The sequence below is a fragment of the Accipiter gentilis genome, chromosome 17 (genome assembly GCF_929443795.1).
Source record: "Accipiter gentilis chromosome 17, bAccGen1.1, whole genome shotgun sequence".
NCBI classification, from domain to species: Eukaryota; Metazoa; Chordata; class Aves; order Accipitriformes; family Accipitridae; genus Astur; species Astur gentilis.
Window position 1 is genome coordinate 17,950,584 of NC_064896.1, and position 17,693 is coordinate 17,968,276.

The 17,693-nt window shown below is 39.1% G+C and overlaps 1 protein-coding gene and 1 long non-coding RNA gene across 4 annotated transcripts in view; one reads left to right on the forward strand and one right to left on the reverse strand.

Annotated features, from left to right (window-relative positions):
• The window catches only part of SWAP70 (switching B cell complex subunit SWAP70), a 41,698-nt gene extending 24,047 nt beyond the window's left edge, over positions 1-17,651 (forward strand). For 2 of the 3 annotated variants that reach the window (XM_049820118.1, XM_049820119.1), the window contains exons 4-12: positions 913-1,140; positions 4,657-4,803; positions 5,087-5,195; positions 6,541-6,722; positions 10,309-10,416; positions 12,000-12,166; positions 12,954-13,152; positions 14,734-14,830; positions 15,551-17,651. In XM_049820118.1, coding sequence (XP_049676075.1) covers positions 913-1,140; positions 4,657-4,803; positions 5,087-5,195; positions 6,541-6,722; positions 10,309-10,416; positions 12,000-12,166; positions 12,954-13,152; positions 14,734-14,830; positions 15,551-15,660 — 1,347 coding nt within the window. In that variant the 3' untranslated portion in view covers positions 15,661-17,651. The remainder of the gene's footprint in view (positions 1-912; positions 1,141-4,656; positions 4,804-5,086; positions 5,196-6,540; positions 6,723-10,308; positions 10,417-11,999; positions 12,167-12,953; positions 13,153-14,733; positions 14,831-15,550) is intronic. The other variant, XM_049820121.1, reaches the window with a different exon arrangement.
• On the reverse strand, positions 10,597-15,561 carry LOC126046994 (uncharacterized). The gene is made up of 3 exons (XR_007508495.1): positions 15,451-15,561; positions 11,469-11,607; positions 10,597-11,003 (listed from the first exon to the last, which is right to left on the reverse strand). It is a non-coding gene; the product is annotated as an uncharacterized LOC126046994 (long non-coding RNA).
• Positions 17,652-17,693: the final 42 nt, after the last annotated feature.

The following is a 17,693-nucleotide window of genomic DNA, read 5'->3' on the forward strand; positions in this document are numbered from 1 at the left end:
AGTCACAGAAACTTAGGAGCATGGCTTTTACTTTATTGTGTAGAGGTCTTTGTAGGACAGCTCTCTCCAATTATTTTGTTTAAAGAGCCATTAAAAGCGTTTTACATGGGCTCAAAGCTGTAGATGGGCTTAGTTTAGAAAACTGCACTGTTTAAAGAGCTAACAGTGATGAGGTTAAAAACAACATAAAAAAAAAAAAGACAAAAGAAGAAACCCAAGCTTCTTTCCCTCTTTCATTCTTGTGTTTATTTTTACTAGTGTTATTAGTGTTATTGCCCTGTGTCTGGTAATGCTTACAGAATGATGAAAGATTAGAGGAAAAGGAGAGTTTATTTTGGAAACAATAAATGTGGATGTGAAAAATTGGTTCTCTTACTTCTCTTGATACATCTGCCAAGATTGTGTCCAGTGGTGGAGTGCTTGAGACCTGGAGAAGAGGGGTCAGGTGAAGACTAAGATGCCTGATCATACCTTGGTACTTTTTCATTTCACTTCTTGTCCAGACTGTCATCTTTTCTTATTTTTTCTAATTTGTTTGCTTTTTATCTTACAAGAATACTTTTCAAAACTTCATGGTTTCTCACACTTCAGTCGTCATGGCTTGGAAGCTGTTGCAGGGAAAGTCCCATGTGTTCCGTAGGAATCTGAAATACTGAAAGAGGCTGTCAGGTTCAATTCTTTGGTTCTTTACTATGAAGAGAGTAGCTGCGGGATGGGCTCGGCAGTCAAGAGGTCAATGGAGACGGGAGCCTAAAATCTTTCTAATTAAACCACCTACGTTTAGGGGCCTACATGTGAATGTAGGAATCTAGCTGTAATGACAGTCTCTAGAGAAGCTTAGTTAACAGCTCTGAAACACTTGATTTCCATGCCTGCTGAAAATGATAAATTTCTGTTTGTATTTCTGTACAGATTGAATATTTACTTAAAAAACTCACCGAAGCAATGGGAGCAGGCTGGCAGCAAGAGCAGTTTGACCATTATAAGATCGCTCTGAACACCAGTCGAGAAGGTCTTTCTGCATGGGAGCTCATTGATCTCATTGGAAGTGGGCAATTTAGTAAAGGGATGGACCGACAGACAGTGTCCATGGCAATCAATGAAGTCTTTAATGAGCTCATACTAGATGTACTCAAACAGGTAAGAATGGCAGAGACCTAATGTTTTAAAGTAGAACAGTTTATTGGATAATTAGAAAATGTTTAACTTTTACTGAAATTTCTTTACCTGATGGATAATGAGCAGGGCAAGGTTAGGTAAATTACTTACAAGGGTTCTTTAATATGAGCTTATTTTTAGAAAAGAGAAATTGTGCTCCTGTTCAGATTGTTGTAATTGTTGCAGTATAATGAATGAGTTGCTTGTTGGGAGAGTGTGTTTTTTAGAAAGTAGAAGTGTGCTCTGACTTGGAATACAGCCTTTGTTATAGTAGTATCAACTCCCTGTTAGCTGACAGACTAGCTGCAACACAGTCAGTTCTTAAACTGGTGACAACTCTTCAATCTTTGAAAATGCTTTTTTCTAGTTTCAGTTACGTTGTAGCACATATAAGTTGTGCTGATGATAACCTCTGTATTCAGGCAAGGGGGTCTGGACAAAGGTACTGCTCCAGCTGAAAGGTCTGCTTCTAAGCTGCCCCACTTCAACAGGGCAAAAAGCTGTAGAAGAGCTCCAGAGCGCTCTCCCTTCTTCTGCTGCTTAGCAGGCTACGTGACCGGCAACTTATTTACCTGTACTCAAACACAAGAAGGCCTTTATATTCTTAGCAAACTTCTGTCAATCTTCGGTTTCTTCAGATTGCTGGATTATTGGTTTAGGAACGGCTTTAAAACTGCATTTCTTTCCTGGGAAGTATAAATATCACGGGGACCTGAGGGGTCACAGCAGAGCTTACCTAGAGAGCTATTTAAAAATTACTTTTACCTGACAGAGAATTTTTTTTTCATCTTTGATTTCTTGGCAAGGAGAGAAACAAAGGCTTTCTTGGCAGGCTTTCCTAAGCTGTTCTGAAGAAATCATCAGAAGGTCTTGGCACAGGAAATTCTTTCAGAATATCCACAGAACAATGCAAAAGTCTATTTTTGTTAACTGCTGGTTGCCTGTTGGAGGTGAGGGCTGGGGACACACACAGTCAGTTGAGGGCAAAATGAAGTCATTCTGCTATTTAATACCATGAAAATAAAATAACCAGTGTCAGGTCAGTTCTTCCACTCGAAACTTGTGAGGAAATCGGATTTCTTTTCAGTTTTGATACTGCATTGTGTCTCTCTCCTCTCTGCACCCCCTCCTTTTTTTTTTTTTTTTTTTTTTTACTGTCTCCTTTCTTTCCTCTCTTGGTGGCTGGGCCTCTTTCTCAAGGATGTCTGAGTGCTTCTGAATGGTTCCTTGACACTTAAAAATAGCTTGTGTCAAGATTTGGCCCAGCGCCTCCTGGACAGTCACTGGCCTCGTGGAGAACGGAGTTCCCCTTGTGACTTACAGCGGTCTGGTTTGGTCACAGCTTGTACCGTGATACCTTGTTGATTCACAGAATTGTCCTGTTTATTGCAGTATGTGATTAATTCCCGGTATTAATTAATGACATACTGTATCGTAGCCAAGTCTCATACTACCCTTTTTACTGTACAGTTATCCTGGATCTCCAAGAATTATAGCTGGTAGCAGTGATGATTAAATTTGTGATATTTAGTTTTCTGAAAGACGTGTCCTTCATGTGATAGAGCGTGAAAAGATCCCCAGGAGCTGTCAGTGGGCTCTTCAAAGATGAGAAGCAGCTGATGCACAGAAATAATAAAGATTTTGCAGAAATTTGAGGGGAAAATATCAGTCTGACTTGGCTTTGGAAACAAATTTAGTATGTCAGGAAGGGGAAAAACACCTGGTTATGACTTAAACTGTGCAAGGCATGGAAGAGTGAAGCTGTGGGAGTCCTTCACACACCTTTGCGACCACCCAGACCTCAGACATGAGTATGGAGGTGGCAAACAAAGCTGTTTCTCTGCACATTCCTGTTTTGGAGCAAGGGGGTGGGATAGCACAAGGGAATAGGCATGGCCTTGGCTCTGGCCACGTTTAACTGGCTAGAAAAGCTGAGCACAGATAATGTGTGTGGGTTGTTTCTTTTTTGTTTTTTTTTTTATAAACAAAAGAGCTTCTCCAACTGTCCTGAAATTTTCCCTGCCAGACCTGTACAGAAAGATGCCTTTGACTTAAATATGCTACAGCACATTTGTTTGTTTGCTTGTATCCAAAATTGCTATAGCTAAAAGGCATTACAGAAAAATGTTCCTTGGTCTCCTTTCCAACTTTTCAATCCTCTTGATCTGGAATACTTTGAGTACAGTGCTTTCTGTATGGCTTGTTCATAGCTATATTTATGTAGGTGTTTTAGTTTAATTTGTGATTTGACTTTTTTCCAAAGTTAGGAGTCAGACAAAAGTATGTACGTAATTGGGGAATATGGTTTCAGAAATGGCAGGTATAGCTGAAATAGTAGCAAATTTTGAAACTCTAGATTAAAAACTGACTAGGTCACAGCAGCACCCCTGATAAGACCACTAAAAATCAAACGCCTGAAAGAATGACCAATTATTATATTATTCCCTGTGCACCCTGTTTTCCATGAGATGGTTTTTAAATTGCTGTAGCCACCCTGGATATTGTATAACAGGGTTACAAATATAACTGCACTTAGTATTGCTGCTTATATTTTAGATATGTTAATATTCCATAGAGACAAACTTGGATGATTTGGTCACGATACCAGCCCTATTTATTGTCACTACAGAAGATCATAATTTTTATTCTTTTATTTGTATAAAGCTCAGTGACAAAGTAGGGCTTCTCTTCCTTCTTTTGAAATAGTTTTAAGGCTTGCAAGTGTTTTTTCTCATATAGAAAGTTGAGTGGATCATCTTTCAAGAAAAATAAAACACTATGAGTGAAATCTTGGCATTATTTAAATCAAAGTACAACTCTGTTCCTTTAAGGGAAAATCTGGGCTTCACCAGTGTTCCCGTATCTAGTCCAGTAAAGGTGCCAGGAGTACGGTTCTGTTATCAGTTTCTCTAACACACTCACTGAAGTTTCCTATATGGGATCGCTTCTTCGATGGGGTGCAGCTAAATGAGTGTGTTGCCAGGGTGCAGCCATTCCCAGGACAGAGGTGCTTCTGCTTTGTCCCTGGGACTATCCTGTAACAGGCTGGATTTACAGTGCATAGGGGCAGGCCCACATCTGTCACTGGGGTGTGCATCCACACAGGACTGATTTTTAATAACAGCTGTCATTAAAGTATTACAGGTGAGTCTTAGCGATGGCAAATGTCTCTGCTTGACTAAAGAAAATTAAATAGTGAAGGTCATTAAAGAGGACTGAAGAGTCATAATAAATGACTTGATAATGACATACTAATTATTGTTCAGTTCTTCATATAACCCAGTTACTTAAAAACTGGACGGAAGAACAGCAAATAGTTTCTCATGGGCTAAACAATTAGCAATGTGCTGGTATTAGGAATGGAAGTGTGTAGGTGAAGTGTTTAGGACCTTGAGCTAACTTTTCTGTGTGCTCTATTGGGCCTTTGAGCCACATAATGAAAAGACCAGGCGGTTGAACAGAGGCCAGGCATTTCAGCTGATCTGTTGCTTTTTACAGGGCTATATGTTGAAAAAAGGTCATAAAAGGAAAAATTGGACGGAACGATGGTTTGTGCTAAAACCCAATATTATTTCCTACTATGTAAGTGAAGATTTAAAGGACAAGAAGGGAGACATCATACTAGATGGCAACTGTTGTGTAGAGGTAAAAAAAACACAAAAAAACCAAAACAACAAACCAGCATCAAAAACTATGAATCTCTAAAGATAAGAATTAATCCTTTTTTGTGTGTGGGATGGACTCCTGATATATTTTGTTAACAGATTTTTTTTTTACTTTTTATATAAACAGTTCATAAACGCTCTTTTTATAGAGGTTCTTAGTACTGTTATTTGTAGCTCTTTAACAAATGACTGCATATGTGGGGCTTGACATGGTAACTTAGATTTCAGTGTTTGCAAGGCTAATCCTTTGTTACCCGTTCTAGGCCTTGCCTGACAAAGATGGAAAGAAATGCCTTTTTCTCATAAAATGTCTTGATAAAAGCTTTGAGATCAGTGCCTCTGATAAAAAGAAGAAGCAGGAGTGGATTCAAGGTGAGGTTTCAAAAATCTTAGCTACATGAAAGTTAAGGTAAGCTGAAGTCTTACAGCCATGCTTTACTCAGATTTGAAATTCTTGGTCTTGTGATTTTTGGTGTCTGTTTTGGGCACATGAAAAGGATCTGTAAGGAGCCCAAGACTCAGGAAGAACTAAGGATCCATGTAAGGGGAATTGGTTTCTGTCATTTATGTGCCTCAATTTAGGCAGCCATAACCAAAATGAAATGGATATTATGGTTGTTTGCGTTTTTTTATGTTGGCTGTGCTTCTAGGGATGGGGAAGGGAAGGGGAATACATTGTAAATTGTTGCTTTTGAGGAGAAAGTGAAAGCTTGTTCATTTCAGCATCATAAAATACTGGCTTTGCTTTTACAGTTTTGCTTGAGGTAGTATGGTTTGCTGAGCTGAGGATAAGGCTGGGAATTGAGGCTTCCTTTTCTTTTCCCACGGTGAAGGCACTCCTTCTGTGAGACCTTCCCAGCTACGTGCTGAGTGATAGTTACATGCATCTTTTGCAGAATTAGGTAGAAGCCCTTGCAAACCCACTGTTGCCAATACCATTGAAGTAGGTACGGCATTTAAATATTTGGAGCTGTGTTCTTTCATTTGCACTTTCCTCTTTACCTAAAGCATGTGCTTAATTGCACTAAAGTCTGATGCATGACGAATGATTACTTACTTCCAAAAGGAGATCTTTTTTCAGTTGTAGTAGGTGAATAAAATATCAAAATCATCCGCCACTCCTCAGTTTTGCCCTCTGAATATTTCCTCGCTGAATATAAGTGAATGAGAGCTACTTTCTTACTGGGAGAAAGTTTTCCCTTGGAGTATCAGTAAGAATAAAGGGTTTAAGGTTGGTTCTAGGGAAGTAAGTAATGTATATTTTAGATAACATCTTACTGCTTGGTTAGAGTCACTGAATCTATGTAGTAAGAAATCTTGAAGCATTGGGTTTTGGGTTTTGGGTTGTTTTTTGTTGGTGGGGTTTTTTTGCGCCTAGGCATACAAGTGACTTTTATGTCCACTGCCTGTTAGAAATCAATATTGGAGTTGACACAATGCATTGGAATTGCCGTACTGTATTTTTGTGGCACACAACCAATATTGAAAGCTAAGTGTCTTTCACTTTTGGTTTGTGTTGTCATGTAGCCTGGTGAGAATTAGGAGAACTGGCAACAGTTATTTCTGATTTAAAATATTACACCACCCCCCCCCCAAAAAAAAACAAAACCCACCACAACACCACTAGTATTCATTCACTAAGGCTATCCAGAAAGTTCAGCATTGCCCTTCACTGGTGTTCTCTTCCTCTCCCTTTGTCTTGCATGCTCCTTTCCAGCCATACAGACCACTGTAAACCTGTTGAGAGCAGGGAGCCCTCCACCCCACAAAGAAGCACGCCAAAAACGAAAAGAATTGCGCCAGAAGCTGTTGGCTGAGCAAGAGGAGCTGGAGCGGCAGATGAAAGAACTGCAAACGGCTAATGAGAACAAGCAGAAGGAACTGGAGACTGTGCGAAAGGTGGGAGTGGGAGCTGCTGACCTTCGAGCTTTAAGCTCCATCTCTGTGGTTGTGCTGGGCTTGAAGTATAATTAGGCATCTATTTCCTGTTCAGGTGTTCAGATACATTGAGCGAACTCCTCCAGAGGAGGTGAGCTTGTGTCGGTGTCAGCCCCCTAAGCAAGTAGATCCGCTGGCTGAGCCTGCGGTAAAGCCTTTGCAGTGACGGCAGCAGGTTTCTAAGGACTGTTCAGCACGCTCGGCGTAACTCACGTGGCCCAGCCCTGTCCCCTCTACTTATGAGGGTATTGTAAAGCTAGTGTAAAAGAAAACCCCAGCTGTCTGGATGCTGTCTGGGGACTGGAGAGTCTAGTATTTTCAGTGACTTGTGGGGTTTTTTTGTTTTCTTTTCTGTCAGACATGTCTGTCAAACGTGGAGCTTTCCATTAAGATTTTCTTATGTAGTTTTCCAAAGTTCTGTTATGTGAATTGTATGTGTGGGGGAACTCTTCTCTTCACGCTGACTATTCCAGAGATAGAAATTTAATTTACAAAGATGCCAAAGATGCAAAGTGATTTCGTGAGTAGGTATAGGCATAATTTTATTAGAGTAGTTTGGGAGAGATTTATAGAGCTGAGACACATAGCAACCATTTATAAACTGTTTAAATGTATGTTCCTTGTAAATGCTGGATTGACTTCTAAAAGCCTGAGAATTGGACTTAGAAATTTCTGAGTATTAGCAGAGGACTTGTTGAATACATTATTTTCCTTGTAGACAGCTTTTTAGTCTAAATCTAATGACTGGCAGGAGACACCAAGGTGCCTTTGCTGTGGCTGCACACTCTTTAACAATAGATTGAACATGCTGAAGGATCTTTGTGCTTTGGAACAACTAGTACCTCTGCAATAGTTCTCCACAGAGACTTGATTAGTATCCAGATATACTTCCTGTCTGCATCGTTGCTTGAGGTTTTCATAAATGAAAAACACACTAATTTTGGCCCTCAAAAAATCTTTCATGATCTTTGCGGCAAGGGATGGGGGCGAAGTTATTAATATTGTGAGAACATGTTAAAGGTGCTGAGTCTAGAAAGCAAGTAAAATAATCCAAAATGTATCTTTTTAAAAGTCTTGTCATTAAGTCACAAATTTGTGGTGAGGAGAAATTTGTCTTTTTTTAATAACCTTGCACTGACAGTACTGATGTGGGTATTATTCTGTTTGCCTTAAATGGAGTCTGACAGTGGAAAACCATTTTTTAAATTTAATTTTAGCATCTATATTCTACCATGTGCTTAAGATTCAGAATGCAAAATATGCTTTATAGGATAGCCTGTGTTACCTGCAAGTTACTGGTAAGTAGTATACCTGTTAACAGAAATCATAGGGCTGGATGTTGGTGTTGAGCTTACTTTATTGAGAAAAAGTTTGGGGGCAGATAACATGAAAGCACCCTCAAAGGAGCAGTACGATGTTGACAGGCTCCGGGGAGTTTTGTAGAAATGACAATGGGTAAACTAAAGAGAGCTGCGACAAGAAGCATCTTTTGAAGTGGACTGGATTAAAATGACTTCTGAAGGAGAGTGTTTAGTCTCTGACATGAACTACCGCACTTTGACTAAGTGGAATTAGTGGGGAGGTACTGTGTTGGAGGAACTTAAAGTGTTTGATTAGTTAGAAAAATGTTCTTCAAGGAAAAGGCTTTGTAAATGGTTCAGGAAACTGAATTGTTCTGGAAAGCTTAGTTAGATTTGCTCCTAATGGCAGTGAGCCACCACTTATGCAGCATCTGCCAAAGTGCACTCTGAGACTGGTTTGTATTTTGGCAGCTACTGCAGTAGAAAACTTCAGAAGGATAAGAGCCTTTGTCTAAAATAGATTTTTTTCATATTTTTTAATGGAATTTTGAGATACACACATTGAACAGACTGAAAGGTAAGTTATTCTTGCCAAGAGAGCATGCACAAGACTTGTGCACCCTTTCTGTTTCAATTTGGGATCCTGCATGGGCTTCAGAGACTGTGCTAACTAACCCCTGCTGGAATGCTGTGTTCCTGTTGATTCTCTCCCTGCATCCAACATTTGGGACTTTTCCCTAAACTGCAGAATTGTTGCCAGTAACCTTACCTGCCAGATATTGATGTCCCCTGACATGAAGTAAGCAGGAAGTTGCTGATAAAGAATGGACAAACAGTGTATTTTCTTGTTGAGCTCTCTGGCAAAAGCCTAGCACCCACCCTTGCCTGTGACTCTGCATGTTCACCTCTCAGCTCAGTATTGGCAACGTTTGTTTAATTTCAAAGTTGGGAAGAAAATCAAAAGAAAATTTAACTTAAAATAGGCATCTTGGATTCGACTACAATTACATGCTTTTAAATGTTCTGGCAGAGGAGGAATACTGCTTCCAAAAGACTGGCATCATTTAAGCCTTTCAAAGGAGAGCAATTCTGTATTATCTTCTACAGGTTAAAAACAAACTAGGAGCCTTCTTCCCTTCCTCCCATCTATTTCAGACTAGAGTGATATCACAAGCACTTAAAGGAATGAAAAGTTTAGCCTGGCGGTTTTAATCGTTTAGGCATCCCATTAGTTCATCTAGATTGAGTGAGGGAAGGTGGTTTACGTGTGGTACTTTCCAAAAATACTAAAGATGATGGGTGCCCCGCTCTTTCTGAAGGTCTGTGGAAACAATTTTACCAGCCTAGCATATTACAAAAGAAGGGTGCTTGGTTCCTGTTTCCTCTGAAGCATCAAATAAGTTTCTTAGGAAAAATCTGTGGAAGAATTATTTTTGTTTTCAGTATTGATAAAAGTTTTGGCTGGTACTTGTACATTTCTAACCTTCCATGCATTCTAAAAATGCATGCTGTTGAAATCCTGATGAAAGGAAAAACTGTGACAACTATCTTTTATTTGTGAAATCAAGATGCAAAAAAAGTTAAATAAGTTGCAAGAAGGCGTGAAGGTACCAGTAGCTGTTTCCTAGGCCTTAGTTCTGACTAGGCTAATTTTCCCCCTAATTTCGAGTGACGATTATCAACTAGAATTATATTTACCTTACATGGCAATTTAGGGGATGTTAAAGGGATGTGATTCACAATAGCACAATCACTTATTATAGTCAAAGTTTGCAGCACTTCTGCTTTCTCATGGCAATTTAGTGCTTCTAACTTCTGTTTCTGTATGAACTCTATGCATGCTGGCATGTTTTCACTGTTGGGACTCCTTTGCAGTCCTGCCTGCAATGTGGTTTTCCATAATAGTTTTCTATCCCATATGAGATGGAGAAGGAAATATAGTGATTTCTATCGGTTGTGCAGAGCGAGACTCAAAGGAAACTTGGAGGAAGTCTGATAATTGACTTTTCATTGGTAAATTTAGAATTGTCTTGCAAATAACAAGATTAAAAATTAGATTTAGAGATTGGGAATAGCCTCAGACATTTAAAAAAAACACCTGGTACCTTAATGCTTTTGAAGGTTTCTTCTATTTTTGTTAAAACCAAAAATTGTTAAATAAAATTCCATTCCCTCCAAATGTTTTAGTTTTGACAAATTGTTTTTTCCTTGTTTTCTTCCTCCCACTCCCTGCCCTTCTTTTCCAGCAACTGGAAGCAGCAGCTGCTCGTGCTGCTGAGGAAGAGAAGAAAAGACTTCAGACTCAAGTCGAATTACAAGATCGCTTCAGTTTGGAGCTGGAGAGAGAAAAAATGGTGAGTAGCGCATGTGTTTTTTTGCTATGATTACACATAGTGAGCAATGGGTTCAGCAATTACTTCTCTCACAGGCAGTCACTGAAAGGATTCCACAGACTTTGCAGGAAGCTGGAGAGTGCAACCTGCATTGCATTTATTAGAGACGTAGGAATAAAATATTTTTACTAGTGAATTCAAATAACTGGAACAGCTTGCCTACAATTTGTGTAGCATTCAAAGCTTAAATATTATTGGAAAATTGGGGAAAAATTGACTCTTGGAAGGAAAAATGCAGAGTGAAGTTATCCTTGCAATTTTCAAAGATGGAGAACTGGAGGACCAGTACATACTCTATGAATATGCAGAATGAACACAGGCATAATCAAAATGCATTTTAGGAATTTTCAGAATTTAATATATTCCTAAAACTATTGCTTTTTTATACTGTGTGTTCTTTTACATTTATATACACACACACAAACATACAAAATTAAAGAAATATTGTAGCTTTACCATGCTGTTAGTATAATCCACATGGAGAATTTCCAAAGAACGAATTTTCAGTCTTCAAAGGCTTTGTCAGGCATAACAGGCTTTTCTGTTAGCTGGAGGAAAGAAGCAGAAATAGTCAAGCTGATGTGATGGAACATCTTGGAACGTAAATGCACACAGTGCTTCCTTATGGGCTGAGTGTGAATTCCTGAATACAATCACTTTTGTGGGTCAGCGGGATTTTGGTTAGCTGCGGGAAAGCAGACTGCAGACCAGTGGAGCATACATGCTGTCCTACCACACTTGACAGCAAGCCTTTCTTGCTGACTTCAGGAGCTGCGCTTACATTCTGTGAAGCGCATGTGATATGTATTGCTGAATGGCAAGGTTTTGGTGCTTTATCCTGACACCGTTCAAAGCCAGCTGACTGCTGTTGTCCCTAGCACACTGAGGGGCTGAGTGGGAGGACGTCTCTGGTGGCACAGCACCCCTGATTTCCTGCTCTTGTCAGTGACAGTGGATCAGAGACTGGGTGACTGTAGATATGCAGCATCCCCTCACCTTCTTCTATCCCTTACCATTGTTTTTTGTTGTAGTTGCTCATCTCTTAGCAAAGCCCACCTCCTTAGCTGATTTCCACCCCTTTATCCATCCCGTGCTGTTGCAGTGCCATCATCCAGATTTGTGTGGAATACACTGCTGCCAAGGAGGACTTGCCTGAGGAAAGGAGTAAAAACAGTGTGATTTCAACCAGCCTGACCTTGGTGTCTGGGCACTCTACAAGTTTTCTCTTCCTTCAGTTTAGTGTGTATCTATCTGTAAACTAAGTGACAAAATCAAACTGATTGAAGTTAGGTTTAAAACCCTGTAAAAATCCTGTGCTGCATGAAGTAAGGCAATGTAAGTAACCTGTATTATTATTTATTTTTTTAAATGCTCTTAGTTACACATCTACAAATTTAGAATTGTTTTTATCAGTTTAGCCCTGCAGGCAGCAGGAAAAGCTTCGTCTTTGAAAACATAATCTCAGAGAAATCTGGCAATTCCTTAAAAAATTGAAAACCTGAGTTGAATGGTAGCTCATATGTGTCCTCAATTTATGATGCTAGGTAAGACAAAAAATGGAAGAGCAGGTTGCTCAGAAATCATCTGAACTGGAACAGTATTTACAGAGAGTACGTGAACTGGAAGAAATGTATAAGCAGCTACAGGAAGCTTTGGAGGATGAGAAACAGGCACGTCAAGATGAAGAGACAGTAAGAAAACTTCAAGCCAGGTATGGCTTTGACCTAGTAGAGATTTATTTCAATTCCTCGCTCCCTGCCCCTGCAAAAATAAATAACTGTGCCATAGTATTAAAGATAGTTTGCGTGTTGGACATGCTGCTGGAAGGGGGGGGAATAGCTTGAAGTCCAAACACAGGATAGATTTATTTTTTTTTCCCTTAAGATATGAAAGCTAAAGCTGGTATTTATGATACTTTTTTTTTTTAATATGTTTGATTAGCCCTTAGCAGTGGGAGTGCTCAGCAATTTCAGAAAAGCAGGCATGCTTGTTTTTCATCAGCTGTTGTGCATGTCAGCACTTGAAAAACTGAGATCACTCTGTACAGAATTTTCAATTGTGTATTTTATAAAGCAGCAACTGTACGTATGACTTTCTGCTGTATTTTATCACAGGTTTAAATTGTAATTGATAAAAGATTAAGTCTCTTACTCATATGGGCTTTGTTTAATGTGGTTTGTTTATTCATCTATTCAGTCTTCCTAAGACAATTAAGATAACTTATGCATGCTTGTTTCTTCTGTGGTTTTCAGTGTTGTATATTTGCATTATTGACTACATTTTCTGAATAGCCCTTTGTAGCAGACTGCTTGCACCGCTGGCATGATTTTCAGCTTTACACTGAAGACAAGCCAACAAGCAATAACTTTTTCCCAGCTTCCCAAGTATTTATAAAAAAAAAAGGAAAGAAAATAATTAGCTTGGCTTCCCTACACATGTGCTACATAATAGATACATCTTACTTTAAAGCGCAGTTAACATTGCAATCCCCATTGCAGATTGCTGGAAGAGGAGTCCGCAAAGAGAGCTGAACTGGAAAAATGGCACCTGCAGCAGCAACAGACCATTCAGATGACAGAAGCAGAGAAGCAAGAGCTAGAAAACCAGAGAATGATAAAAGAACAGGCTCTTCAAGTTGCTATGCAGCAACTGGAACAACTTGAACTGGAAAGGAAGGAGGCCCTTGAGCAATATGAGGTGAGATGTTCTGTTCATCAGCCTCTCATACTTAGCTGTGTATTCAGTAATTTAACTGAATTTGAAGTTCATCAATATCGTGTTTCTTTTCTTTAAGGATTAGTATGGCACAAAAATTATAGTAACAGGTAGGATGGTTATGCATTGGGTTTTTTTGGCCTAGACCAGTAGATATAATTGAAGAAAAGGACATGTTTCAGACACAACCACCTCCTTTATTCTTTTGTCCCAATTTGCATGCAAGTCAGCTCAGTCATATCCTGAAACACTCTGTGTACGTTTGTCTTCTACTGTAGACTAACTTCTTATGTAGTCCCATTGCTGTCATAACTAAATGCCTTATGCTTTTGAATTAGTTATTCTTGCAGTGTTTTGATGATGTCATGGGGCAATATTGTCTTCTACAGCTGAAAAAACAATGTGCTACTGTAGGCCCTTGCTCCTCAAAAAGGTATTTAAGCACTAAACTGATGTCAAGGATAGCTAGGAATTAGCTCAGATTCTCAGTGTGTAGCAATGCCTCACGTCCCAAATGCCAGGCCTGTTCTCTGTTCCACTGAGTGGTTTTGGTGAAGGTCAGTAGCTGTATTCATGGAAGAAGTAAGAGTCAGAATCCAGCGAGTAGAGAGTCTGAAGTGCTGCTATTTTCTAGGGCTAGGGAGGTGTTGATCCTGTGTGTATTTATGTCAGGAAACAAAACATGACTGGATTTCTGTTTAACTAACTAGGGAGTGTGTTTATGCTGTCTCTGTGCCCTTGAAGTTAGCTCCGTGAAGGACAAGCTAGTGAACTGTCTCGACTGGCACAGAATACAAATGCTGCAGTGACTGCAAGCAAGGGCCCAGGTGGTGTAGTTCTGGCCACTTTACAACTTAACATGTTGGTGTTACATCTAACACCATTGTTAGATTGCTTTCAGCTAATACCTAATACTTGACTTTTTTTTAGATGACATCTCAGGGTTTTTGTATGTGAAACATCAGTTATTACTCCACAGGAATTGCTGAATACAATAGACATAAAAAACCCCAAACAAACAAAAAAAATCCACAAAACAAATGATGGAGTAGGTCACTGCAATAGTTGATTCATTATTTTAGAAATAATTAAACATTCTGGCATTCCATTTGGAATTGACCAAAAGGCTGGTTTAGACTGAAGAATACCTCTTTCTTGCGTGGGCGTAACAGCAGTGGTCCTTTTCCTAGCTTACATTTTATGATTTCTGATAGTGAGGGAATACCCACTAGCTGGTCTTAGTTTGGATCAGAAAATGCATCTTTCTGTTTTGAAACTATGGTTTATGCTTTCAATCTTCATGAAGACTAGTCTACTTATGCAGCTACAGAATCTTGTAAAACCTGGTTATTTTTGGATTCTGCTTTGACAGCTTACTTTTGCACAGCTAGCAACTGACTAAATTACTTAGGATGGTTAGAAATTAAGTTCTTCTGTCTACATTAAATGGAGTGCTTGCTGAATTAGTGTGATTCTGTCTTTAGATTTAAATGGATGGTATTTCTTTTTATATAAACAGAGTAAAGTTGTTCTTGTTTTCAAGTGGGCTGTATCTTATTTCAGGAGGTTAAGAAGAAGTTGGAAACAGCAGCTAATAACACCAAGAGCTGGAAAGATAAAGTAGCTCATCATGAGGGATTAATTCGATTAATAGAGCCAGGTAAGTTATCAACAATGTTTCAAAAAATACATATTCATTCTGTCTCATACACTTAGATCACCTAGTGATTTACTGAAGTCTGCCTTTTCCTGTAGCTTATTGGTTTCATGGCAGCCTATAAATAACCCATTTGTGAGAACTGCTGATGGTAACTTTCAAGTCTTTACCTCTACTGGCCCTACTACCACAATTAATTCTTTTTATTATTATTATTATTGTTTGTTTGTTTATTTAAAACAAAGCAGGATCAACCTGAACATTGCACAGTTTGGCTGTTTAATGCAGTTAGCATAAATGCTAATGGCCAAAACCATGAAGATAGCTCAAATACTTGATTTTGGGGAAAAGTTTAATATCTTAGCTTAATTAATAGCGTGCCAGCCCAGAGGAAAGTGGCTTTGTAATGCAGTGCTGGAGAGATTGCTTTCTTTCAAGGACATCTTTAAAGGCAAGAAGGCGGCATTTACTGTTTGGGGTGAGGGGGAAGTTGGGAGATAAGGATGCAAAACATTGCAGCAGTTGACAACTTCTCACACTAAGCGCCTTCACTGACAGTGTCCCAGACATTCTTCCCTCCTTGGTTAGGCAGGGTTTCCAGTCACAGAAGAGACAGCACTTACCAAATCATCCTGTGGCGACACTCAGCTAGTCCCACCAACAGTGGGTGAGCGATGTCCCTGTCAGAAACGCCTGTTTCAAGTGTTGCACTCTATTTTCCAGGCTCCAAGAATCCTCACTTAATCACCAACTGGGGGCCGGCTGCGTTCACTGAAGCTGAACTCGAGCAAAGACAAAAGAGCTGGAAAGGGAAAAAAACCACTTCTGAGTAACGATGGCAGCTGATGTATCGTTCATGAACAGAAGCCCACCTTTGTTCATTCTGCTTTGCATAGAGCAGCTTCTTGCTTATAAAGATCTTAGTTTGCTCAGCAGGTTGGGCCTTTCTACAAAGGAAATACTGTTTACCACATAGGAGTGTCTACTCAGAGCTCAGTAACTATAATATGTGGTGTCTGACAGTACTTGCTGTTTTCCCTCACATTTCTAGAAACTGTTCTTTTATACAAAACTTCTCAACTGAAGATTTTTATTTAAATGTAGCTTGTGACAGAGTTGTATCTATACTAGCCTGTAACAATCTGACAGCATCTAACCAATCAAGCAGTGTGACCTTCATTCCAAAAAGTTAGGGAAGCAATTGTTTCATTGGTTCAGTTAGTTTAATTTAAACCTAGGCTAAATCAGTCCTGGAGGTTCTGCCCAACTCTTGAGACTGAGCATTGCCTTTCCTTCCATTGTGTCTCCTTTTATTTTTCTCTGTCCATCTGTTGCCCTTCGCATGGTGCTTAGTGCTTTACCCTTAGTGAGGGTAGGCTGACATCACTGGGTACCTGCTGCCTGGTTGGATTTTGTGTCCTGTTTTCCTCTGTTTGCAGGAATCCAAACAAGAGAACTGGAAATAGATATGTGTAAAATACTGCTGTAAAACATTTGGAAAAAATAGTCATGCAAGATTGTTCTTGTACTGTCTCGTACTTGAGAAGCGCTAAAAAAAACTCTTGAGAGTTCTCTTCATAGTGTAAAAGATGCACAGTTTTGACTTACAGATTTCTGGAGCAGATGAATGGAAGATGGATGATAGCGCATACAGGCCAAATGCCGTCTGCATCAAGGCTATGTTTGTGCAGGAAATCTGATTATAACATACCACCATTTTAAATGCAGCACTTTTGTCTTATTCTTAATTGGAGGCCAGATTTTAAAAAAATGCAAGAGGAAACCCAAATTTGATGCTTTTATTTTAGATAAAAATGATAAATGTGTAGCAATAGTGCTTTAGAAAAAAATAATTCTCATCGGTAAAATAATTTCAGCATTTCTAAGTAACAAGTCTTCCCAAAGAGCCTACTGCTCTGCCTCAAAATTCTCTCCTGGGACAAAGCCAGTTATTTCTGTTTCTGTAGGGAAAAGGAACAAGCCTGTGATTTTGCTTTGTAGATCTCCCATGCCAGACAAGAAGCCAGTCTATTGCCAAGTGAAATAGTATTCTTGCTGAGTTGTACAGATGTTTTGAGAACTAAGTCTCCCCTCCTGAAGAGCAGGTGCCCATTGTTGTGGCCTGTTAGTTAGCTTTGACCTTTATATGTACACTGAACTTGTACAACCATCTCTTAGCACCTGCTTTTTAGGTCAGCTAAATGTTAAATTATTTTTAGTAAGAAGTGAATTTTCCAGATGGATAACCAGTGCATTTGTGTACAGCATTCGTGATACTTGGATCTCAGAAGAGCAGAAGCTTTACAGATGTGATCTTCAGCTTTGGAAGTCAATAGCATTTTATTTGCCTGTTAACTAAGACTCACTCAGATACTGAATCTTCTCAGACATTTATTCTCTGGTTATATTTTTATACTAATCGAAATCTTTAATGTTTCAGTAAACGGAGTGCTGATTAGAATGGCAGGAAAATCCAGGATCTCCCTATTTGTATTTACTGTACAGGAAAGCAATAGTTCCTTAAGCTTGCTAACAAGGCGTTTTTAAAATTGATTATGTTTACAGAAGAAATGTGAAAAACTGCAATAGAAATACTAATGTATACATTGTTAAACTTTGCTAAAGGAGATGGAACAGTATTTATAACTACCGAACATCTTTTATGTGGAGAGCAGAAGGTGTATTGGGGCTAAACTTGTTTAATTTTTCTAACAGTCTTTATTTTGGACAAATGTTTTTTTAAGAACACCAAATGATGCATGTTTTCATATTTTTTACTGTTCTTTAGAATTGGCTATTTAATAAAGTAATACAAAGTCATTTACATTTCTGAATTAATTGATTTCTTTTTGCATGGGTTTCTTTT